The following is a 26,600-nucleotide window of genomic DNA, read 5'->3' on the forward strand; positions in this document are numbered from 1 at the left end:
CTAAAATGCTTCTTAATTTCTGCTCGGCATCAGACTAAATTTGTGCTTCAGTTTTACTTCTCCACTCAGATAAGAATTCATGATTGGGCATTCAGCAGACAGCGCTCTGACTGATGTGTAGCTACTTTTCCCTGGTACTTTTCTCGGTGTAGCCAGCCTATTTTTTTTTTTCATTATAGTGCAAGATTAACTTGAAGCAAAACAGTAGGAAATGTAGCTGGCTATATTCTTTCTATGATAGGCCTAAACATTAGAAATATGATGGCCATATGATGATGGTCTTTTTGCAAATAAAACCTTGCTTTTTCATTGTAAGCTCATTTACTTGTGTGGCTGCCAGGCAAATAGCGTTGTACTTTTGTCATCATCTGATGAAAATTAAGCAATTTTCTGCCGAATTCGTTGCACTAATGTGCAACACTTGACTTTCAATATAAAACGCGACCCCTGTCAATAGACAGCTGGACTCACCCGCTCCCGCTTTCTCCCGTTGTGCCATTAACAAACAAACACACGTGACTGGCTCAACTGTTCTGGTGAACTACGGTAAGCTTCATAATGTGACCGGTGAAATGAAGAACGCAATCTGCTTTATCTCATAAAGCATTGCACAAGTTGACTGCAAATATTCAAATGTATTGAGAAACCTCAAAGAAATTGTTTCAACGGTATTGAAAAACCATCATGTGGCTATTTCCAAATACCCCGGTATACGGTATACCGCCCAATCCTAGTATCGTGTCCACTTCCCTTTGTCTCCAAGCCATGTCCTCATGTTTACTCTAACTTACACTGAAAGAGGCACATTTAGATACAGTTTTAGAACATTTGTCTTTCACGAAGTATTCTCTCCCATATTCCTCTACACCTCTGTTTTCCATGATGACTGTGTGTGTGCACGTGCCTGTGCATGAGCGTATACATACACAGCCGTTTTGACAGGGCTTGAGCGAAAACCAGCAAACTTCAATTTCAACATCAACTAAATACAGTAAACTTTGAACACAGAGAGAGAACACAGGAAGCCGAGAGCGAAGTTATTTACTGTACATGGAAGTGTTTTTGTTGTCTGTCTGTGTGTCTGTCTGTGTGTCTGTCTGTGTGTCTGTCTGTGTGTCTGTCTGTGTGTCTGTCGGACGGACTGTCGGACGGACGGACGGACGGACGGACGTCAGTCAGTCAGTCAGTCAGTCAGTCAGTCAGTCAGTCAGTCAGTCAGTCCTAGGAATGGTAATCCCACCCCTCCCTAGAAAAGGAGTCTGGAGGGATTGGAGTGATGAGAGCTGATAGGAAACCATTATAATTCATTTCCAGAATGGTTTATTTCTGTATCCCCTCATAGCTGATGCATTAGGGCACTTAAGCTATATACATCTTTTTGCGGCTACCTCGGCCCTTTTAACATGCCTAGAATGGCATATTGCCTATTACGGGCAATTTTTCTCTACCGCTTTGAAGATGCACATGTCTGTTTGCCGGCTTCTCTCCAACTCTCTAGCTAATTAGAGATGTTCGCTTCGCTTCACACTTCTTTGCCAACTCCAGTCTTTTCTTAACCTGAATACCCATCCACCGGGCCAAAACACCACGCCCACTAGTGTTTCTTTCCGGACATCTTGTAGAATGTGAACACATTCTGACCGCTCTGATTGGTCCCAGAAACTGCTGTGTTGAGCCTGAGCCAGCCTACATGATGACGTTATCCAACTATGATAGTCTGATTGGTTGGAGACAATCCAATCGCTGATGAATTTGTTTTGTACAATGCCCCTCACCGATTTCGAGGATGGCAGTTTCAGACAATGTGTCTAGCGATCGATAGAGCAGCGGAATGAAAATCAGGATGAGTCGTCAGGCAAGCCTTTTCTAGCACACAGACCAAACTCTTACCTGGCAATTAGATGATTTTGTGCTATTTCTGTAGTCATTCTGACCTTGTCAACACTTATTATGTAGAGGCAAGAAGAGGGTGCTATAACAGAATAATTACGGCCGTATGACAGCTTTATGGCAGTTTCTGACACTTTATGGTGACAGCGTGACATTTTTATGATAGCCTAGAGACAGCGCTATGACAGGAGTGTGAAGGCTTTTCGAAGAGAATGGGACACCAACATTTCTGTGAATGGGGATTGTAATAAATTACAAAAATGATAACGATGATTGACTGGATGCTTTTAAACATCGCTTCCACAGTGACTCTCACACACTTACCTGGTGGTATTTAATGCATTTAGAGTATCACAAGATTAGCAGATTAGCCGTATTAGCAAAGTGGCCACTGCTCGGAGCACATTGATCTATTGTAAAGTCCCACTCTCTTACTAATAGTTCTATCAACCATGGGACTTAAGTCAAGTTGAACTTTGCACCTTTCCCAGGAGTAGACCATCCATAATGGAATTAGATCCACAAACCCTCTATTTTGCTGTCATGTATGACACATCAAATGTTAAGGTGGTTACTTCCCCCAAGCACAAGGCTGTTCAGTCAGTCGCTGAATGGCACAAGAGTCTGAAGAGTCTCTCCACTCGCCTTGTCAACATGGTAATAGCAATGCCAGGCGCTCACCTACACCCAACTCGCTGTTGTTAAATGTTGCTAGTGAGTCAACAAACTTACAGTACCAGTCAAAAAAGTTGACACACATACATTCAAGTTTTTTTTAAACGTTTAAAAAAATTATTTTCTACATTGTAGAATAATCGTGGAGACATCAAAACTGTGAAATAACACATGGAATCAAGTAGTTACCAAAAAAGGGTTAAACAAATATAAAAATATTTTATATTTTAGACTCTTCAAAGTCGCCATCCTTTGCCTTGATGACAGCTTTGCACACTCTTGGCATTCTCTCAACTTGCTTCATGAGTTAGTCACCTGGAATGCATTTCAATTAACAGGTGTGCCTTGTTAATTTGTGGAATTTCTTTTCATGTTAATCTGTTTGAGCCAATCAGTTGAGTTGTGACAAGGTATGGGTGGTATATAGAAGATGGCCCTATTTGGTAAAAGACCAAGTCTATATTATGGCAAGAACAGCTCAAATAAGTAAAGATAAGTAACAGTACATCATTACTTTAAGACATGAAGGTCAGTCAATCCGTTTCTTCAAGTGCAGTCCCAAAAACCATTGAGCGCTATAGTGAAACTGGCTCTCATGAGGGCCTCCACAGGAAAGGAAGACCCAGATTTACCTCTGTTGCAGAGGATAAGTTCATTAGATTTAACTGCACCTCAGATTGCAGCCCAAATAAATGCTTCACAGAGTTCAAGTAACAGTCACATCTCAACATCAACTGTTCAGAGGAGACTGTGTGAATCAGGCCTTCGTGGCCGAATTGCTGCAAAGAAACCACTAATAAAGAACACCAATAATAAGAAGAGCCTTGCTTGGGTCAAGAAACACGAGCAATGGACATTAGACCGGTGGAAATTGGTCCTTTGGTCTGATGAGTCCAAATTTGAGAGTGATGGAGTGCGGCATCAGATGACCTGGCCTCCGCAATCACCCGACCTCAAGCCAAATGAGATGGTTTGGGATGATTTGGGGGAAAAGCGAAGGAATGAAGGAAAAAGCAGCCAACAAGTGCTCAGCATATGTGGGAATTCATTCAAGATAGTTGTAAACGCATTCCTCATGAAGGTGGTTGACAGTGTGCAAAGCTGTTATCAAGGCAATGGGTGGCTACTTTGAAGAATCTACACTTTTTTGGTTACTACATGATTCCATATGTGTTATTTCATTGTTTTGATGTCTTCACTATTATTCTACAAAAACCCTTGAATGAGTAGGTGTGTCCAAACTTTTGACTGATACTGTACATCTTCTCAAAAAGCTTGGCATATGTCTTGGAATAGTATACAATTCTTTATATTTTTGGTCTAAATCTATCCCTGATCGCCCCAGCGGTCCTCGAGGCATGTACTTTATTAACACTGCTGTAGAAAGCTGATTACTGAAATATGTTTCCCACATGGGAAAGACCAACCCCCTCCGCCCCATCAAACTCACCACCTTTTCTGTGCCACTGTGACGCTAGAGACTGATCCTCCCCCCAGGCAGCACCCCATCTAATGTCTCATATGGTAACAAATGAAGGTATTACTCCCCCTGTCTGAGTTTTTAATGGCTCCTCCAGCTCCAACAAGCCCATACCAGAGCAGCCGATTGAAACTGATGGAGAGTGGTGTCCTCCCACTGAAATGGATCTGTTATGCATCCGTAATGGCCTTATCTGAATATCGTATGTATTTCAATCTGAGGGAATTCTGAGGGAATATTCATCACCTGCCCCAACCAAAAAAAAAACACAAATTACCAATGATTAAAGAGCGCGTTAGTAAATCAGGCAATGGGATGATGGGGTGAGATGGCTCTTGACTTGACATGAAAGCACTGATTGGAATGAAGCCCCTCAATGGAACATGAGTTATTTCAGTGAAGCTTGGAATGTTTTTCATCTGTATATACACTGCATTCGGAAAGTATTCAGACCCCTTGACTTTTTCCACATTTTGTTACGTTACAGCCTTATTCTAAATTGATTAAATAGTTTTTCCCCCTCATCAATCTACACACAATAACCCATAAAGACAACGTGCAAAACAGGTTTCTATACTTTTTTAAAAATTTGTTAAAAATAACTAATTGAAATCACTTTGTTTGTACTACTTTATTGGAGTCCACCTGTGGTAAATTAAATTGATTGGACATGATTTGAAAAGGCACACACCTGTCTATATAAAGTCCGACAGTTGACAGTGCATGTCAGCGCAAAAACCAAGCGATGAGGTCGAAGGAATTGTTAGTAGAGCTCTGACACAGGATTGTGTCGAGGCACACATCTGGGGAAGGGTACCAAAAAATGTATGCAGCATTGAAGGTCCCCAAGAACACGGTGGCCTCCATTATTCTTAAAAGGAAGATGTTTGGAACCATCATGACTCTTTCTAGAGCTGACCGCCCGGCCAAACTGAGCAATCAGGGGAGAAGGACCAAGCTTGGTCAGGCAGGTGAACAAGAACCCGAAGGTCACTCTGACAGAGCTCCAGAGTTCCTCTGTGGAGATGGGAGAACCTTCCAGAAGGACAACCATCTATGCAGCACTCCACCAATCAGGCCTTTATGGTAGAGTGGCCAGATGTAAGCCACTCCTCTGTAAAATGCACATGACAGCCTGCTTAAGAGTTTGTCAAAAGGCACCTAATGACTCAAAGACCATGAGAAACAAGATTCTCTGGTCAGATGAAACCAAGATTGAAACCTGCTCCAGAGCACTCAGGATCTCAGACATGGGCGAAGGTTCACCTTCCAACAGGACAACAACCCTAAGCACAGAGACAAAGAGTGGCTTTGGGACCAGTGGCCCAGCCAGAGCCCGGTCTTGAACCTGATGGAACATCTCTGGAGAGACCTGAAAATAGCTGTGCAACGACGCTCCCCATCCAACCTGACAGAGCTTAATAGGATCTGCAGAGAAGAATGGGATAAACTCCCCAAAACGGGTGCGCCACGCTTGTAGGCGTCATACCCAAGTGGACTTGAGGCTGTAATCACTGCCAAAGGTGCTTCAACAAAGTACTGAGTAAAGGGTCTGAATACTGACGTAAATGTGATATTTCAGTTTTTTATTTGTAATAAATTTGCAAAAATGTCTAAAAACCTGTTTTTGTTTTGTCATTATGGGGTATTGTGTGTAGATTGATGAGTGGGGGGAAAAACCATTTAATCCATTTTAGAATTAGGCTGTAACGTATGTCATGACGTGGCCCTCTTTGGGTATAGCGAGTACCATCCCTCTCTCCCTCCTACACCCAGGTTCTGTTATCTCAGGTCGTAAATTCCTGGAAGAGACTCTCTCTTCCTGGCCAGGCAGTATAGAGGGAGAGAGTTTCACAGTAGAACAAAGGAACTTCTTCTACATCACAGAACTTGAGAACTGAACAATGTCCATGTTTTGGAGAATGTGTAACCGGTCGGTGGAGAAGCCAGCTACGACCCGGTCCATTTTGTTTCATGTTGTGACCTCATGAGACAATACAGCCACATTACCATAACTCTGTTTATACAGGAGCCTGGGTTATGAGGTTTGCGTCTAGTTATTGTATAAAATGAATGAGTAAAGATTAAACTATTTTTAAAATTATGTAATGTGATTTTAAACTGTTAATGTGAGAGAATTGTATTCCCTTTAAAGTTTAACTCAGTCGTTGGCCCGTCTACCATGAGCACCGACATGATCTGGCTCATGGGACAGCCCTTTTCTACTGTTAGGATTAAAAACCCCATCTGAAGAAATCCTCTTCAGACCATGCCCCCTCGATCACCGAGGGGGCAAAGGTTTGAGTAGAGACCACAAAAACCTCAGTATAAGCTAAGGTTGTAATGGTTGTTGAATTCCTAACCAAACCACATGGAGCATTGGCTACACGGTTGGAAATGGTTAAAGGCTGAGACTATCGACCCCTACAGAATAAATGCAAATCTTAGATACTAACTACTAGTCTGCAGCTAGAAATGATGTACCATTGGATGCGAAGACCGACAACTGCCGAAACATCTATTCTATAAGAAGATTTCTGAATGGTACTCTGAAGTATCCATTCTAACCACGAAAGACTTCAAGGAAGCAGAGAGAGTGATGCGTGGATGAACTTTCCAACCGAAAGACGGACAATTCCAACAGAGATAAAGACGACACACTGAGCGAAAATATTTATTGATTGCAATTTGTTCCGAATGAGTGAGTGTTCATGTGCAAATGATTATCATTTCAATTAATATAATTATCAACTGTGTAGGGATTGCTTTTATCTTTCCTGCCCTTCTCAGTCCACACCCTCTTTCCTTTGTCCACCAAGCCGTCATATCAGCTTAGCCCACTAGGGAACCTCCCCTATCATTTCCTTGTAACCATATCTACTGTTTGTTTATGCATTTCTGTGATTATTTAGTTAGTTCGTAAATAAATGATTAAGCTAATTGGTGTATGGATGATTCATAGTAAAGGCTGGGTTCGTGCAGATAACCAACCAATTACGACATTTGGAATGAGACTAACGTGAGGTAAAGAATAATTGATTCATTAGAAGACTAATTTATCACATATTTATATATCTGAAGAGATATATTAGTTAAAGTATAACTTTGTAATCTGAAGATTTTCCTTGGTGCCCCAACTTCCTAGTTAATTACATTCACATGATTAGTTTAATCACATAATAATAATTACAGAGAATTGATTTGATAAAGTCTTCACTTGAATGATGCCAAAGACACGACACGTAACAAAATGTGGAAAATGTCAAGGGGTCTGAATACTTTCTGAATGCACTGTAACTATGCTATACTTAAGCAAATCTGACCACATGGGTCGTGGTCAGATTTGCCGAAACTAGGGTGATTTGTGGTATACTGCCAATGTACCACGGCTAATGGCTGCTTTGAGGATAACGCAGTGCCACCGACGTGGCCCTCTACCAAAGACTGTGAGTTCTCCTTCTCCGTGGCCGACGTGAGTAAGACATTTAAGTGTGTTAACCCTCACAAAGCTGCTGGTCCAGACTGCATCCTCGGAGCATGCGCAGTCCAGGTAGGAAACAACACACGGGTGCATGCTCAACCCCCTCCTGTACTCCCTGTTCACCCTAATGTGTAGCAAAGCACGCCTCCAACTCTATAAGCAGGTTAACTGACGATACAACAGTGACCTACAACAGTAGCTTGACCGAAAATGACGATACCGGGAGGAGGTGTGGGGTCTTGGAGTGTGGTGCCAGGAAAATAACCTCTCACTCAATGTCGTCAAATCTAAGGAGATGGTCATGGACTTCAGGAGATAGCAGAGGGAGCACGCCCCTATCCACATCGACAGGACTGTAGTGGAGAAGGTGGAAGCTTCAAGTTCCTCGGCGTACACATCACTGACAAACAGAAATGGTCCACCCACACAGACAGTGTGGTGAAGAAGGTGCAACAACTTCAGGAGGCTGAAGAAATGTGGCTTGGCACCGAGAACTCTCACTAACTTTTACAGATGCACAATTGAGAGCATCCTTTTCGGGCTGTATCACTGCCTGGAATGACTACTGCACCGCCCGAAACCGCAGGGCTGTCCAGAGGGTGGTGCGGTCTGCCCAACACATCACCTATGGCAAACTACCTGCCTTCCAGGACACCTACAGCACCAGATGTCACAGGAAGGCCAAAAAGATCATCAAGGACAACAACGAGCCCAGCCACTGCCTGTTCACCCCAAATCATCCAGAAGGCAAGGTCAGTACAGGTGCATCAAAGCTGGGACCAAGAAACTGAAAAGCAGCTTCTATCTCAAGGCCATCAGACTGTTAAATAGCCACCCCTAGCACATTAGAGGCTGCTGCCCTATACACACAGACTTGAAATAACTGGCCACTTTTATAAATGGAACACTGGTCACTTTACTTTATTATTATTTATTTTTTAAACATATTTTGCATTCTCATCTCACTTGTATATACTGTGTTCTGTTCTTCTGTATCTTAGTCTATGCCGCTCTGAAATTACTCATCCATATATTATATATTCTTAATTCCATATACAATACTATAGTCTACTAGGACCTATAGGTGGTATTAATACAGTAATCCTGCAGGCTTCATGTTTTTCTGCGAGAGAGAGCGAGCCTACGGCATTTGCCACTGATGATGTAGGCTACCAGTCAGTGCAGGGAGTGAAGTATGGAGCTCTGTGTGTGTTTTTCAGCCAGGCCTTACACACACGCACACACACAGACCTTTAGGAGTATCATTACCTGTGTTTGTGTACGGCTGTCAGTCTAACCTGTGGCCTTTTCAGCTGTATTGGTATCCAAGTGTTAAAAATGAAAGGGGGAAGAAGGGAAAAGGAGAGAGATGCCCTGCTGGAAGATGCTGTGTCCAATTAGAGGGAGTTGGTTGCTGGTACAAGTGTGTGCGTGCTTTCATGCTCACACCAGTGTAAGTGAGAGAGAGAGTGGGTGCTCGTGCAAGACTATATCGCACACCCAGCACGCACCCAGCCGCTCATAGTGAGGGAATTAGATTTGATAGACTAGGAAATCATAGTCATTCATTGATAAATCTATTATATTTTAGCACACTTCATTGCGAATAGCCTTGAGGCATGGATCCTGTCTGTCCTGCTGCGGGTGTTACTCGTCTTTCCTTCAGTAGACAGAGAAGACAGAGAGCTGTCTCTCTCTTTCTGCCTTCCTCCTCTTCTTACTCTCAATAGTACACTCAATATAGATGTCTCCCTCTGTCTTTCTCTCTCTCTACCTATCTATGTCTCTCTACCGCTCTCTTTCTACCGTTTTCTCCCTCTGTCTCTCTCTCTCTCTGTCTTTCTCTCTCTCTACCTATCTGTCTCTCTACCGCTCTTTCTACTGTTTTCTCTCTCTGTCGCTCTCTCTCTACCTATGTCTTTCAACTGCTCTCTTTCTACCGTTTTCTCCCTCTGTCTCTCTCTCTCTCTGTCTTTCTCTCTCTCTACCTATCTATGTCTCTCTACTGCTCTCTTTCTACCATTTTCTCCCTCTGTCTCCCTCTCTCTTTCGCTCTCTCTACCTATCTATGTCTCTCTACTGCTCTCTTTCTACCATGTTCTCCCTCTGTCTCTCTGTCTCCCTATCTCTTTCTCTCTCTCTACCTATCTGTCTCTCTACCGCTCTTTCTACCGTTTTCTCCCTCTCTGTCTCTCTCTGTCTCCCTCTCTCTTTCTCTCTTTCTCTACCTATCTGTCTCTCTACTGCTCTCTTTCTACGGTTTTCTCCCTCTCTCTCAGTTGCTCTCTCTCTCTGTCGCTCTCTCTGTCTCTCTCTCTCTCTCTCTCTCACATACACAAACACACACACATATTTTAACCTCCATGGCTGTGTGTGTTCTCTTGCAGAGGGCCTGGCTGTGGGTGTAGGGTTTGGAGCCATAGGAAAGACCTCATCTGCCACATTTGAGAGTGCCAGGTAAGAAAACAGAGACTTATACCACAACTGCCTTCCATACCTGTGTTCCAACACTGTGTAGATATCACCTTTGTCACCATATCACCCAGGCCCGAGTCTACACTATTGGTTAATGTGACCTATGTTTATGGCCACAGCCCACAGCTCCTTTAGGATTTAGACACATCTGGTTAATGGTTCGACCACGATCAGATGCCCTTGCTTTAGGTCTCGGTCATAAGAGCCTGGGATTTGATGTGTGTGTGTGTGTGTGTGTGTGTGTGTGTGTGTGTGTGTGTGTGTGTGTGTGTGTGTGTGTCATCATAATCCTCCCCCACATACCATGTGATCAGTAGACAGGAGCATCACTTGTTCCTCCCGTTGAGAAAGCACTGTTTACTCTGTGGGGATGAGGAGGACAAAACAGCCCGTATTTGTGCCTGGCTGCTCTGCTTTGTCTGGGCCCCGGCTCTCTGCTGTGTGCTGCTACCACCCGGTGGTCACCACTGGTACTCCATATTTAATTTATAAATCATGCATGAGCCTCCGAGGATGACAGTGGAGGCTCCTCAGAGGAGGAAGGGAGAACAATTTAAAAGTTAATATTTTTAGATTAAACTATACTAAATATAATCACGTCACCAAATAATTGATTAAAACACATTATTTTGCAAGGAAGGTCTACAGTAGCCTTAATGACACTCTGTAGAGTAGCACCATGGTGTAGCTGGACAACAGCTAGCTTCTGTCCTCCTCTGGGTACATTGACTTCAATACAAAACCAAGGAGGCTCATGGTTCTCACCCCTTCCATAGACTTACACAGTAATTATGACAACTTCCGGAGGATGTCCTCCAGCCTATCAGAGCTCTTGCAGCATGAACTGACATGTTGTCCACCCAATCAAAGGATCAGAGAATGAATCTAATACTAAAAGCATAAGCTACAGCTAGCTAGCACTGCAGTGCATCAAATGTGGAGAGTAGTTGACCCAGAGACAGAAGCAGTTTTGAACAAATTCATTTCTTCCAAAATGAAGGAGAAGCAAGAGACCGAATTTCATTTTATTTTTTTTCGTTTCATTTACTTAGCTAGCAAATGCAGCTAGCTAGTTTAGCCAACTCAAACAGAATGATGCTATAGTGATAGCCAGCTAGGCAACATCCAACACAACACTGGAACTCAAAAAGAAAGGAGGACCAAGGCACTCTTCATATACTTAATTAAAACACCTTTTTGTATGGCATGTTCAATAGAAACAAGGTTTTAAAAATCCGACGCGTTTCGTCTGCATGGCCTTCGTCAGGGAGTACAAAGAAATTATACAATGTTCTCTTTTGAAAAGAAAGAGGACATTGTCAAAAGAGGACATTGTATTATTTCTTTGCACTCCCTGACGAAGGCCATGCAGCCGAAACGCATCAGATTTTTAAAACCTTGTTCCATAGAACATGCCATACAAATAAAGGCATTTTAATTAATTATATGAAGAGTGCCTTGGTCCTCCTTTCTTTTTGACGACCAATTCACCCCTTTTACCAAAGAGCACCTTCTATCTACCAAAATGTACTATTGTGTACCTTAGTAGCGCTTCCCTTCCTCCTCTTTCTACAACACTGGAACTCTTCCAAGTCAAGGTAAGCTTTGGTTTTACTAATTTATTGCCACAGGGGCCCGTCGGTGTAACTGCTTACTGATTGTACACTGTAACTTTACTGCGTGATTGTAGTGGGTTTACTAACGCATTAGTTCTATTAGCTATGTTGACTAGGACGTTACTTTAGTTAATATAGTGACAACGATGTAGGCTGTGTGTAGCAGTTATGGTTTGGAAAGTTTTTTTCACCTGATCACATATAGTTGATGTGTTGTGCATTGAAGTCCACTGGTGAAGGGAAAAGGTGAGAAGAGGAGAGTGTGTAGATGTGAGAAGGAATACAATGTGGCTGCTATGAAAGTGACCTGTGTTTACCTACCTTGTAAACTTTAATTCATAAGCTAGGTTGTAGCAACCTCATGATGGGTATAGGGAAAATTTGAGAATCATGTAATAGCCTAAACCTATCGCTGTTAGATTGAACTGGGTGAATGGAATGTGAATGGCAATCATCCAATATGCTGTAATCGAAATAAGGCCATGCTCATGAAGAAAATAAAATTGAAGGGCACTGACCGCAACTGGAGTGAGCATATCTATATCTAGGTTCTCTCCATCCCAGTGGCTTTGCCTTTCTCCAGCTGCAGTATAACCGTGTGTGTGTGTGTGTGTGTGTGTGTGTGTGTGCTGTCAGCCAGAGGAAAAGGGTGGTAATGTAGTGATTTAAACAGAGGCCTCCTCAGCCAAGCTGAGGAAAACCATCTCAAATGTATTTGCTTTTTTAAATTCTTTGTGGCTACATTCTTTCACATAATCAGTGGTATTGCAATTTGTTTCTACCTATCTTAACCCAAGATGTTTTGGGGGACAGTCAATGAAAGTCTAAATGTAGGATTACAGCATGCCTATTTGTGTGAATTGTCTGCAAATTGAGTGTAAAGTGGCCTCTTGTGCGCAGCCTCTTAGAGTGTATTGTAGTCATTAGTGTGAATAGGAAGAGAGTCAATCAATCAAATGTGGCTAGGAAAAACTCCCTAGGAAGAAACCTAGAGAGGAACCAGGCTATGAGGGGTGGCCAGTCCTCTTCTGGCTGTGCCGGGTGGAGATTATAACAGAACATGGCCAAGATGTTCAAATGTTCATAGATGACCAGCAGGGTCAAATAATAATAATCACAGTGGTTGTAGAGGGTGCAACAGGTCAGCACCTCAGGAGTAAATGTCAGTTGTTTTTTCATAGCCGATCATTCAGAGTATCTCTACGACTCCTGCTGTCTCGAGAGTTGAAAACAGCAGGTCTGGAACAAGGTAGCATGTCCGGTGAACAGGTCAGAGTTCCATAGGTGCAGGCAGAACAGTTGAAACTGGAGCAGCAGCATGACCAGGTGGACTGGGGACAGCAAGGAGTCATCAGGCCAGTAGTCCTGAGGCATGGTCCTAGGGCTCAGGTCCTAGGGCTCAGGTCCTCCTAGAGAAAGAGAATTAGAGAGAGCATACTTAAATTCACACAGGACACCGGATAAGATTGGAGAAATACTCCAGATATAACAGACTGACCATAGCCCTCCGACACAAAATATTGCAGCATAAATACTGGAGGCTGAGACAAGAGGGGTCGGGAGACACAATAACCCCGGAGAGGGCCAAACAGGCAGGTTATAACCCCACCCACTTTTCCAAAGCACAGCCCCCACACCACTAGAGGGATATGTTCAACCACCAACTTACTATCCTGAGACAAGGCCGAGTATAGCCCACGAAGATCTCCCCCACGGCACGAACCTAAGGGGGGGCGCCAACCCGGACAGGAAAATCAAGAAAGTCTTTGTCACTGCAGCAGACCCAGTCAGTCCACTAGGGTTTCTGTTTGCTGGATTTTGGAAGATCACCAAAATGAAAGGCCAATAAATTTTTATTGATGTAAATGCATTTGAGCTGTCATGTTTATCGGGTGTCAAACTCATTCCATGGAGGGCCTAGTGTCTGTGGGGTTTTGTTTTTCCCTTTCAATTAAGCCCTAGACAACTAGGCACAGTGAGTTCTTCACTAATTAGTGACCTTATTTCATCAATCAAGTACAAGGGAGGACGAAAACCCGCAGACACTCTGCCCATCTTGGAATGAGTTTGACACATGGTCTATAGCAGGGTTCCCCAACTTGCGGCCCGCGGGCCGAATGTGGCCTGCGGGGTTTTTTATTTGCCCCCCTAAGTTTTTTGTTGTTGTTGAATTTTCATTGTTGGACATAAGACTAAAAACACCAAGAATCCGTTCCAAGTGATTTTAATTTAGGAAAACTGTTCTCAACTATTCCCGCGCATAAGGTTTGAAATTATTATATTTTGGTGAAACAATATATCTGTTTGGTCTTCTTGCAGTCAATTTGCAGTCTACAAATGATTTGTAATTATGTTCCGGCACCCCGACCATCTGCTCAATAAAAAATTGTTCTGATACTGAACCTTGTCGATCCCTGGTCTATAGGTAAATTTGCATAATTTAGAAGGAGCTAAATTGGTGCGTGTGTATTTTATTTTGTCGTAATGTATCTTATTTATTACATGTGCAACGAATACAGATACAGAGATTAGTTTGAGCCAAAGCTTGAGAGGTGTTGCATGTTCCTGTTCCTGCTGGAGTGAGACATTCTTTTATAAGCCCAATTATTGTGCAACCATTATTAACTCAGTTACGTGTTAAAATAGGTTTTGATGGCCATGATTTAAAAATAACTGCTATTTTTATTTTTCAACTGGTAATTGAAGCAGCGATAGGCAGGCTTTACGTTTAACTTCATATTACCATGCATGTCTTACCTTGTTTCAAAGTAGCCGAGCCAAAATCCATTTCTATATACGTGGAGGCAATTATTTTATAAAGACTTGTGCCATTGAAATAAGTAGCCTATTTCTATCATGTTCTATTGTTTTTAAATCCGCTTTCTTTCTTTTATTGTCCAGTAGCCAAAGGCACCATTTTGGTCATATTAGCAACCCATGCTAGCTGTTGCGTCTTCAGATCTCCCATCTTTCAACATTTCAAACAGATATTTTCAACTGTCACATGAAACCGCTTGCAGGGGGAGTGAGCTTTTTGACAATGGTGTTTTCCGCTAATCACATTATTGAACGAACATTTGCGTGTAGCCTCCTGCCGTGCGTGCATTGCTGCATAGCTATAATGTGAAGAAATATTTCTTTATCAACATTTTTTGCTAAATGTTTCGGATGTATTGCCTCAGCCTCAATTATTTTTTAAGTTAGTTTGATGTACTGGTTGTTAGAATTTGTGATCTATCATTCCACAACTGTCTCAGTCTATTTCTTGCACAGGGCCCTGTTTCACAAAGTCATCTTAAGGCTACGTTCTTCATTAGAACCTTTCATAGGAGCATCGTTAAATCTCTGAGCTGTTTCCAAAAATCCTCATAATTAACATTGCACTTTAAAATGCTCAATCTTATGCCGGCCAAAGATTTGAGGAGAGAAAGCTGATCCGAGAGCAGCGCTCCCTTTCTTTCGATTCATACAACCAGTACAGTATTGACACATGCTCCAACGAAGCACTTATAGCAAATGTTCTCTCTGCGTTGTGTTTTGGGAAAGTCTCGTCGGCTGAGGAAAAGTCCATGTGGACAGTTATTCTAACATCTTCATAGTGAGCATCAGAATTCGGTAAAAAGGACATATACCACTGCATCCTTGACTTGCATGTTCTGTTAAATTACATTTAGATTGTGGTAATTCATCTTATGTCGTTCTGAGCACTGTGTCTGGATGCCATAATCGGGTTACGCACCCCAATGCATATGGGTCCGGTAAATTTGTCAAACTTCCGGTAAATTAAAATGCTGCTGGTCAAATGTCCGGTGCCACATTTTCCTAACAGGAACCCTGACACACACACACACACACACACACACACACACACACACACACACACACATACACACACACACACACACACACACACACACACACACACACACACACACACACACACACACACACACACACACACACACACACACACACACACACACACACACACACACACACACACACACACACACACACACACACACACACACACACACACACACACACACACACACACACACACACACACGTCCAAACCACACACACACACACACGTCCAAACCACACACACACACACACGTCCAAACCACACACACACACACACACACGTCCAAACCACACACACACACACACGTCCAAACCACACACACACCACACACACACCACACACACACCACACACACACACACACACACACACACACGTCCAAACCACAGCATTCCTGTGCTGTTGGCTCAGTCCTCTGGGGTCTGCAGAGGTCCGTCCCTCCCCAGCAGAGAGCCCCTCTGAGCTCGGTGAGTTTAGCACCACTCTCTCTCTCTGCCTCTCTCTCTCTCTCTCTCTCTCTGCCTCTCCTCTCTCTCTCTCTCTGCCTCTCCTCTCTCTCTCTCTCTGCCTCCTGGATTGGCCAGGGCAGAAATGGGCTGTTTTCAGACTACAGTCTAGTCATAATATAGATGATGATATATAATGAACCCAATATAATGAACCCAATATGGAAAAAGTACTATACTATTTGGCATGAGATATGGAATCAAAACAGAATCATGCCTTACTGTGAAAACCTTTTGATATTTCTGTAACATTGAGCTCATTCTCTTCCTGTTAGCTGGACGGTTTTCCTGGAGCAGAGATCAAAGCCATTGTGACTCGCTGCATCGGGGCTCTTCTATTGGAGGTGCCAGTGGTGGGCGGAGCTTGCACTGTGTTGTGTCAGCCAATTGAACTGAATCGTCGCCTATGCCATTTCACACACACAAACAAACACACACACACAGGTGGCTATGAGGGCCGGAGTGCAGCCAAATCCTGCCGTTATTACAGATTTCAATGAGAGGGAGGTATAGGGTGTTGGTGTGCATGGTGTTTCACTCCTTCACTAACCACTCGGCTCTCTTCTCTCACCCAGCACAAGGATAGTGTCTTTATGAAGTCAGGTTCCACTATGGCACTCAGGCCCTCTTAAAGCAGCTGACAGATGTTTCATACACTGTAATTCACACTGCTTATAACACATTTGCACAGTCACTCAACAGGCATTATTTTAAGAAGGACTTGTGTGTCTGGCAGTAGATTTTCAGTGTACTGTACGGTCTTCCTCTGACAGGCCCCTCAACCAATGCTGTTAGTTCCCAGTGCTGGGCATAACACTTCTATAGACTGGGCTGAGATAATTTAGACAGCCATCCAATGGTGTCTGTGTCTGTGTCTGTGTCTGTGTGTGTGTGTGTGTGTGTGTGTGTGTGTGTGTGTGTGTGTGTGTGTGTGTGTGTGTGTGTGTGTGTGTGTGTGAATCATGCCTGTCCTGATAGGTGAGAAATGGTTTGACACTCCTGTCTTCTCTTTCCTTACGCTCCTCCAATAGCCTCCTCAGCAGACGGTTAGTTTTATTTTATACCTTTCTTTGGGGCCATTCACATTTCTGCAATCTTGAGTGTTATGCTGTTTATAACCAACGTGTCGCTGAGGTCCGTGGACTTCAACGTGCCGCTGAGGTCCGTGGACTTCAACGTGCCGCTGAGGTCCGTGGACTTCAACGTGCCGCTGAGGTCCGTGGACTTCAACGTGCCGCTGAGGTCCGTGGACTTCAACGTGTCGCTGAGGTCCGTGGACTTCAACGTGTCGCTGAGGTCCGTGGACTTCAACGTGTCGCTGAGGTCCGTGGACTTCAACGTGTCGCTGAGGTCCGTGGACTTCAACGTGTCGCTGAGGTCCGTGGACTTCAACGTGTCGCTGAGGTCCGTGGACTTCAACGTGTCGCTGAGGTCCGTGGACTTCAACGTGTCGCTGAGGTCCGTGGACTTCAACGTGTCGCTGAGGTCCGTGGACTTCAACGTGTCGCTGAGGTCCGTGGACTTCAACGTGTCGCTGAGGTCCGTGGACTTCAACGTGTCGCTGAGGTCCGTGGACTTCAACGTGTCGCTGAGGTCCGTGGACTTCAACGTGTCGCTGAGGTCCGTGGACTTCAACGTGTCGCTGAGGTCCGTGGACTTCAACGTGTCGCTGAGGTCCGTGGACTTCAACGTGTCGCTGAGGTCCGTGTGGACTTCAACGTGTCGCTGAGGTCCGTGGACTTCAACGTGTCGCTGAGGTCCGTGGACTTCAACGTGTCGCTGAGGTCCGTGGACTTCAACGTGTCGCTGAGGTCCGTGGACTTCAACGTGTCGCTGAGGTCCGTGGACTTCAACGTGTCGCTGAGGTCCGTGGACTTCAACGTGTCGCTGAGGTCCGTGGACTTCAACGTGTCGCTGAGGTCCGTGGACTTCAACGTGTCGCTGAGGTCCGTGGACTCCAACGTGTCGCTGAGGTCCTGGACTCCAACGTGTCGCTGAGGTCCCTGGACTCCAACGTGTCGCTGAGGTCCCTGGACTCCAACGTGTCGCTGAGGTCCCTGGACTCCAACGTGTCGCTGAGGTCCCTGGACTTCAACGTGTGCTGTAGCTTCAGAGTTTTAAGGGGAGGAGAGCGAGTAAGAGTGCAAGACTGGGAGAGAGCGACAGAGAGAGTATAGAAAGAATGAGGTCTAAAGAGAGAAGTACTGTAGAAGGTAGAAAGAGGAGGGAGAAGAAGAGTGACTAGAAGCCCAGTGAAAGTGAACGAGGTCAGGTAGACAGGCAGGTGGTGACATTGTCCCAAATGGCACACTATTCCCTACATGGTGTACTCATTTCAGACTCCGTGTCGGTTCTAAGACAGTGAGCGTGAAGGCCCTTAGTGTCAATGTCATTCTGGATGGGATGTCAGAGGACATTGTGTGGCGCTCCAGACTGCTGAGGGCCTAGCGGTGTGTGAGGGCTGAGGGGGCCTCTACAGTGAACTGTAGGACGACTGAGCGAGAGATCCCCAAGGACTAACACTGGAGGTCGATTAATGTAGCAACTATGAGAGTGGTTGGAGAGTAGCACTGTCACTTTAAGCTTGCTGCATGCTGACTGGCTTAGATTGATAGATTTGTATATTGGTGTGTACTGTACTGTTCTCAATATGTGTGGCAGGCTCCCAGGTGGCGCAGTGTTCTAGGGCACTGCATCGCAGCGCTAGCTGTGCCACCAGAGACTCTGGGTTCGCGCCCAGGCTCTGTCGCTGCCGGCCGCGACTGGGAGGTCCGTGGGGCGACACACAATTGGCCTAGCGTCGTCCGGGTTAGGGAGGGTTTGGTCGGTAGGGATATCCTTGTCTCATCGGGCACCAGCAACTCCTGTGGCGGGCTGGGTGCAGTGCACGCTAACCAAGGTCGCCAGGTGCACGGTTTTCCCTCCGTCACATTGGTGCGGCTGGCTTCCGGGTTGGATGCGTGCTGTGTTAAGAAGCAGTGCGGCTTGGTTGGGTTGTGTTACAGACTGGGTCATGGACTCAGGGCTTTATTGTCCCTCCATCAGGTCCTAATGGCCTGGTACTCAGGGCTCTACTGTCCTTCCATCAGGTCCTAACGGTCTGGTACTTGGTGCTCTATTGTCCCTCCATCAGATCCTAATGGTCTGGTACTTATGGCTCTATTGTCCCTCCATCTGGTCCTAATGGCCTGATACTCAAATCAAATCTTATTTGTTATATATAAATGGTTAGCAGTTGTTAATGCGAGTGTAGCGAAATGCTTGTGCTTCTAGTTCCGACAATGCAGTTATAACCAATCGACCTGGCCCGGGTATCCTGGAAGGACATTGACCTCATCCCGTCAGTTGAGGATGCCCGGTCATTCTTTAAAAGTAACTTCCTCACCATTTTAGATAAGCATGCTCCGTTCAAAAACATCCTGTGGCGGACTGCAATAGCATCGAATAGTCCCCGCGATATGCAACTGTTCAGGGAAGTCAGGAACCAATACACGCAGTCAGTCAGGAAAGCTAAGGCCAGCTTCTTCAGGCAGAAGTTTGCATCCTGTAGCTCCAACTCCAAAAAGTTCTGGGACACTGTGAAGTCCATGGAGAACAAGAGCACCTCCTCCCAGCTGCCCACTGCACTGAGGCTAGGTAACACGGTCAACACCGATAAATCCATGATTATCAAAAACTTCAACAAGCATTTCTCAACAGCTGGCCATGCCTTCCGCCTGGCTACTCCAACCTCGGCCAACAGCTCCGCCCCGCAGCTACTCACCCAAGCCTCTCCAGGTTCTCCTTTACCCAAATCCAGATAGCAGATGTTATGAAAGAGCTGCAAAACCTGGACCCGTACAAATCAGCTGGGCTTGACAATCTGGACCCTCTATTTCTGAAACTATCCGCCGCCATTGTCGCAACCCCTATTACCAGCCTGTTCAACCTCTCTTTCATATCGTCTGAGATCCCCAAGGATTGGAAAGCTGCCGCAGTCATCCCCCTCTTCAAAGGGGGAGACACCCTGGACCCAAACTGTTACAGACCTATATCCATCCTGCCCTGCCTATCTAAGGTCTTTGAAAGCCAAGTCAACACACAGGTCACTGACCATCTCGAATCCCACCGTACCTTCTCCGCTGTGCAATGTGGTTTCCGAGCCGGTCACGGGTGCAACTCAGCCACGCTCAAGGTACTAAACAATATCATAACCGCCATCGATAAAAGACAGTACTGTGCAGCCGTCTTCATCGACCTTGCCAAGGTTTTCGACTCTGTCAATCACCATATTCTTATCGGCAGACTCAGTAGCCTCGGTTTTTCGGATGACTGCCTTGCCTGGTTCACCAATTACTTTGCAGACAGAGTTCAGTGTGTCAAATCGGAGGGCATGCTGTCCGGTCCTCTGGCAGTCTCTATGGGGGTGCCACAGGGTTCAATTCTCGGGCCGACTCTTTTCTCTGTATATATCAATGATGATGCTCTTGCTGCGGGCGATTCCCTGATCCACCTCTACGCAGACACCTTGGACACTGTGCTATCTAACCTCCAAACAAGCTTCAATGCCATACAACACTCCTTCCGTGGCCTCCAACTGCTCTTAAACGCTAGTAAAACCAAATGCATGCTTTTCAACCGTTCGCTGCCTGCACCCGCACGCCTGACCAGCATCACCACCCTGGATGGTTCCGACCTTGAATATGTGGACATCTATAAGTACCTAGGTGTCTGGCTAGACTGTAAACTCTCCTTCCAGACTCATATCAAACATCTCCAATCGAAAATCAAATCAAGAGTTGGCTTTTTATTCCGCAACAAAGCCTCCTTCACTCACGCCGCCAAAATTACCCTAGTAAAACTGACTATCCTACCGATCCTCGACTTCGGCGATGTCATCTACAAAATTGCTTCCAACACTCTACTCAGCAAACTGGATGTAGTTTATCACAGTGCCATCCGTTTTGTCACTAAAGCACCTTATTCCACCCACCACTGCGACTTGTATGCTCTAGTCGGCTGGCCCTCGCTACATATTCGTCGCCAGACCCACTGGCTCCAGGTCATCTACAAGTCCATGCTAGGTAAAGCTCCGCCTTATCTCAGTTCACTGGTCACGATGGCAACACCCATCCGTAGCACGCGCTCCAGCAGATGTATCTCACTGATCATCCCTAAAGCCAACACCTCATTTGGCCGCCTTTCGTTCCAGTTCTCTGCTGCCTGTGACTGGAACAAATTGCAAAAATCGCTGAAGTTGGAGACTTATCTCCCTCACCAACTTCAAACATCTGCTATCTGAGCAGCTAACCGATCGCTGCAGCTGTACATAGTCTATCGGCAAATAGCCCACCCATTTTTACCTACCTCATCCCCATACTGTTTTTATTTATTTACTTTTCTGCTCTTTTGCACACCAATATCTCTACCTGTACATGACCCTCTGATCATTTATCACTCCAGTGTTCATCTGCAAAATGTTAATTATTCGCCTACCTCCTCATGCCTTTTGCACACAATGTATATAGTCTCCCCTTTTTTTCTACTGTGTTATTGACTTGTTAATTGTTTACTCCATGTGTAACTGTTCACACTGCTATGCTTTATCTTGGCCAGGTCGCAGTTGCAAATGAGAACTTGTTCTCAACTAGCCTACCTGGTTAAATAAAGGTGTTCTCAACTAGCCTACCTGGTTAAATAAAGGTGTTCTCAACTAGCCTACCTGGTTAAATAAAGGTGAAATAAAAAAATAATAATAATGTAACCTAACAATTCCACAACTACTACCTTACACACACATGTGTAAAGGAATAAATAATATGTACATGAAGATATATGAATGAGTGATGGTACAGAACGGCATAGGCTAGATGGTATTGAGTACAGTATATACATATGAGATGAGTAATGTAGGGTATGTAAACAAAGTGGCATAGTTTAAAGTGGCTAGTGTATTACATAAAGATGCAGTAGATGATATAGAGTACAGTATATCATAAGGTGAATGCACCAATTTGTAAGTCGCTCTGGATAAGAGCGTCTGCTAAATGACTTAAATGTAAATGTATATACATATACATATGAGATGAGTGATGTAGGGTATGTAAACATTATATTAAGTGGCATTGTTTAAAGTGGCTAGTGATACATTTTTTACATCAGTTTCCATTATTAAATTGGCTGGAGTTGAGTCAGTATGTTGGCAGCAGCCACTCAATGTTAGTGATGGCTGTTTAACAGTCTGATGGCCTTGAAATAGAAGCTGTTTTTCAGTCTCTCGGTCCCAGCTTTGATGCACCTGTTCTGACCTCTCCTTCTGGATGATAGCGGGGTGAACAGGCAGTGGCTCGGGTGGTTGTTGTCCTTGATGATCTTTATGGCCTTTCTGTGACATCGGGTGGTGTAGGTGTCCTGGAGGGCAGGTAGTTTGCCCCCGGTGATGTGTTGTGCAGACCTCACCACCCTCTGGAGAGCCTTGCAGTTGTGGGTGGAGCAGTTTCCGTACCAGGCATTGATACAGCCTGACAGGATGCTCTCGATTGTGCATCTGTAGAAGTTTGTGAGTGCTTTTGGTGACAAGCCGAATTTCTTCAGCCTCCTGAGGTTGAAGAGGCACTGATGCGCCTTCTTCACGATGCTGTCTGTGTGGGTGGACCAATTCAGTTTGTCTGTGATGTGTACGTCAAGGAACTTAAAACTTACTACCCTATCCACTACTATCCCATCGATGTGGATAGGGGGGTGCTCCCTCTGCTGTTTCCTGAAGTCAACAATCATCTCCTTTGTTTTGTTGACGTTGAGTGTGAGGCTATTTTCCTGACACCACACTCTGAGGGCCCTCAACTCTTCCCTGTAGGCCGTCTCGTCGTTGTTGGTAATCAAGCCTACCACTGTAGTGTCGTCCGCAAACTTGAGGATTGAGTTGGAGGCGTGCATGGCCACGCAGTCGTGGGTGAACAGGGAGTACAGGAGAGGGCTCAGAACGCACCCTTGTGGGGCACAAGTGTTGAGGATCAGCGGGGTGGAGTAATTGTTACCTACCCTCACCACCTGGGGGTGGCCCGTCAGGAAGTCCAGTACCCAGTTGCACAGGGCGGGGTCGAGACCCAGGGTCTCGAGCTTGATGACTGGTTTGGAAGGTACTATGGTGTTAAATGCTGAGCTGTAGTCAATGAACAGCATTCTCACATAGGTATTCCTCTTGTCCAGATGGGTTAGGGCAGTGTGTAGTGCGGTTGCGATTGCGTTGTCTGTGGACCTATTGGGGCGGTAAGCAAGTCCTAATGGCCTGGTACTCAGGACGCTACTGTCCCTCCATCAGTATCAGTATCATTCACAATTATGTTAATTAATGTTGAATGACAGTGAGACCGGTATACTTTTGCATGACATTAACAGACTGACAGAATTTCATGACCGCCACAGCCCTAATGTCGACCCATTTTGATTTTTGAAGAAAGTAACATCAAGTACCAATGTCTTACCACATCATAACCCAAAATATAATGTGGTAAACAGTGTCTTTGAACGAACAACACATACACAGTATTATATATATTTTTAATGCTTTATTCATTGTAGTAAGAGGAGCGTTGGGTCTCCAAGAGGGTCTTATACACACACACCTCGGCGGGTAGCACTACACGAGACACGTGTCCTCAATGGAAAATGTTTACCTAAAGCCAAGGACTTTTGATAACATTTGATAAGATGTTTTTACCACATAGCGAGTTATTTGTATCCATGTTGTTTGAGACCCATGAGACGTGTCCAACTGTTGTTTAGTAAATTATATTATATTTCTCTGCAGTTTGTCAATGTATTTTTGCATGGTAGAAGTTCTACATCAGCTAGTGCAGAGCAGTTAAAGGTCCAATGCAGCTTTTTTTTTTACATCATTATCAAATAATTTCTGGGTAAAAATGAAATACCTTGCTGTGATTGTTTTCAATTAAAATTGTAAAAAATAAATTACAAAAATAGCTTCCTGAAAAAATATAAATTTCTCAAGCAAGAATTTTGATAGGACTGTCTGGGAGTGGTCTGAGTGGGAAGGGGAACACTGAAAACGAGCTGTTATTGGCAGAGAGGTTTGGAACCCTCTTACTTATTGGTCTATTACATAATTTCCCTCCTGGTGACATCACCCTGCAGGCCAAAGCAGGCTGACAGCTCTTACACTAAAAAGGCATTATCATAATTTTTACAATGTGACAGTAATATTCCATCCTCATAGTGTGGAAATATACACTGATCAAAAATGAAAATGCAACATGTAAAGTGTTGGTCCCATGTGTCATGAGCTGAAATAAAAGATCCCTGAAATGTTCCATATAGCCATAAAGCTTATTTCTCTCTAATTTGTGCACAAATGTATTTACTTCCCTGTTAGTGAGCATTTCTCCTTTGCCAAGATAATTCACCTGACAGATAATTCACCTTCATTCACCTGACAGATGTGGCATATCAAGAAGCTCATTAAACAGTGTGATCATTACACAGGTGAACCTTGTTCTGGGGACAATAAAAGGCCACTCTAAAATGTGCAGTTTTGACACCCAACAATGCTACAGATGTTTTGAGGGAGCGCGCAATTGGCATGCTGACAGTATGACTGTCCACCAGAGCTGTTGCCAAAGAATTGAATGTTAATTTCTCTATCATAAGCCGCCTCCAACGTCGTTTTAGAGAATTTGGAGGCACATCCAACCCGGACTCACAACCACAGACCACTCGCATGGCAACATGTGGGCGAGCAGTTTGCTAATGTCAATATTATGAACAGAGTTCCCCATGGTGGCGGTGGAGTTATTGTATTGGCAGGCATAAGCTACGGATAATGAACACAATTGGATTTTATCGATGGCAATTTAAATGCGCAAAGATACTGTGACGAGATCCTGATGCCCATTGTCGTGCCATTCATCCTCCGCCATCACCTCATGTTTCAGCATGGTAATGCACAGCCCCATGTTGCAAGGATCTGTACACAATTCCTGAAAGCTAAAAATATCCAGCAACTTTGTACAGTCATTGAAGAGGAATGGGACAACATTCCACAGGCCACAATCAACAGCCTGATCAACAGCCTTCATCAACATTCCAGATCATTCTGTGCTTCCAACTTTGTTGCAAAAGTTTGGGGAAGGCCCTTTCCTGTTTCAGCAAGACAATCCCTCCTGTGCACAACACAAGGTCCATACAGAAATGGTTTGTCAAGGTCGGTGTGCAAGAACTTGACTGGCCTGCACAGAACCCTGACCTCAACCCCAGCAAACCCCTTTTGGGATGAATTGGAACACCGACTGCGAGCCAGGCCTAATCGCCCAACATCAGTTTCCGACCTCACTAATGCTCTTGTGGCTGAATGGAAGAAGGTCTCCACAGCAATGTTCCAACATCTAGTGGAAATCTTTCCCAGAAGAGTGGAGGCCGTTATAGCAGGAAAGGGGAACCAACTCCATATCAATGTGCATGATTTTGGAATGAGATGTTGGCAGGTGTTCACATACATTTGGTCATGTTGTGTACCTTGTTCTCATACCCCATGTTACAACACATTGTTTAACTTTTTGTATACATCGTTTTTGTGAACAATTCACACACACACACACACACACACACACACACACACACACACACACACACACACACAGTATAATTGATTTGAAATGTTTAATTAATAGTAGCAAGAGGAGCGTTTGGATCTCCAACTTTTCATCTGAGATCATTGCGCATTCAGAATGTTCTCACACAGGGAAGACTCTGACGTAGTGGTCGGGCATTTGAAATGATTTCGCTATTCCAATAATATCCCCCCTAAAATATGGATGTCCGGATATTCAAAATGCATATCATGTTTTTTATTTATTTTTTATTTTTTTAATGTATGTACACTATTCCTAAATGAATGAAAACATAGTACATCGCTATTAGACTTTTACCCATGTGCAATACCTGCTCTATTTGTCTATTACAAAAACACTATCACATCCACCTTTCACTTCTCATTGCCAATGTTGTATGTGCCCGTTAGGTGTAAAATAATGTTCTGTACATCTGTCTCCTACTGGTCATTCAGCCTTCCAACCCGAGGCCCCAGGCCAATTGTTCTATTCTAAACCGACACCTCTTTCAGAGACTACCAACCAACCAACAGGTGGCACTCTTAAAGATATCTACAACTCTTCAATGGTCATATCAATGAATGAATGATATTATAGACCCGTTGATTCTGGAAGAATATAACTTAAAGTGCCTTATGAGCCAACTTGTTTTACTTTAGTATTTGTAAACAATGCATTTGTAAAGGAACAACACATACACCGTATTATTGCTTTTTCATGCTTTATTCGTTGTAGTAAGAGGAGCGTTGGGTCTCCAAGAGGGTGTTATAGTACAGACTCACCTGAGACCATTACAGCAGTTGGCGTTCTCACATAGGGAAGAGCAGGAAGCCACTAAAGATATTGCGATTATAATCACTATCCAAGAGCTGGTTCTTTTGAGGGGAGCCTCATGTACACCACATCTCCCTTCTCCAGCTCCTCCACCTCTCTCTCGCTGGCTGTCACTCTGGCGCCCATGGCTGACAGTTCAGCTCCTTGGCCTGAAACAAAAGCCGTTAATGG

General features: G+C 44.5%; 1 protein-coding gene across 3 annotated transcripts in view; it reads left to right on the forward strand.

Moving 5' to 3' along the window:
* The window catches only part of LOC118363370 (zinc transporter ZIP11-like), a 138,939-nt gene that overhangs the window by 103,763 nt on the left and 8,576 nt on the right, over window positions 1-26,600 (forward strand). For all 3 annotated transcript variants that reach the window (XM_052490893.1, XM_052490888.1, XM_052490892.1), the window contains exon 7: window positions 9,914-9,983. In XM_052490893.1, the coding sequence (XP_052346853.1) occupies window positions 9,914-9,983 (70 nt within the window). The remainder of the gene's footprint in view (window positions 1-9,913; window positions 9,984-26,600) is intronic.

This window comes from Oncorhynchus keta, chromosome 3 (genome assembly GCF_023373465.1).
Source record: "Oncorhynchus keta strain PuntledgeMale-10-30-2019 chromosome 3, Oket_V2, whole genome shotgun sequence".
Classification (NCBI taxonomy): Eukaryota; Metazoa; Chordata; class Actinopteri; order Salmoniformes; family Salmonidae; genus Oncorhynchus; species Oncorhynchus keta.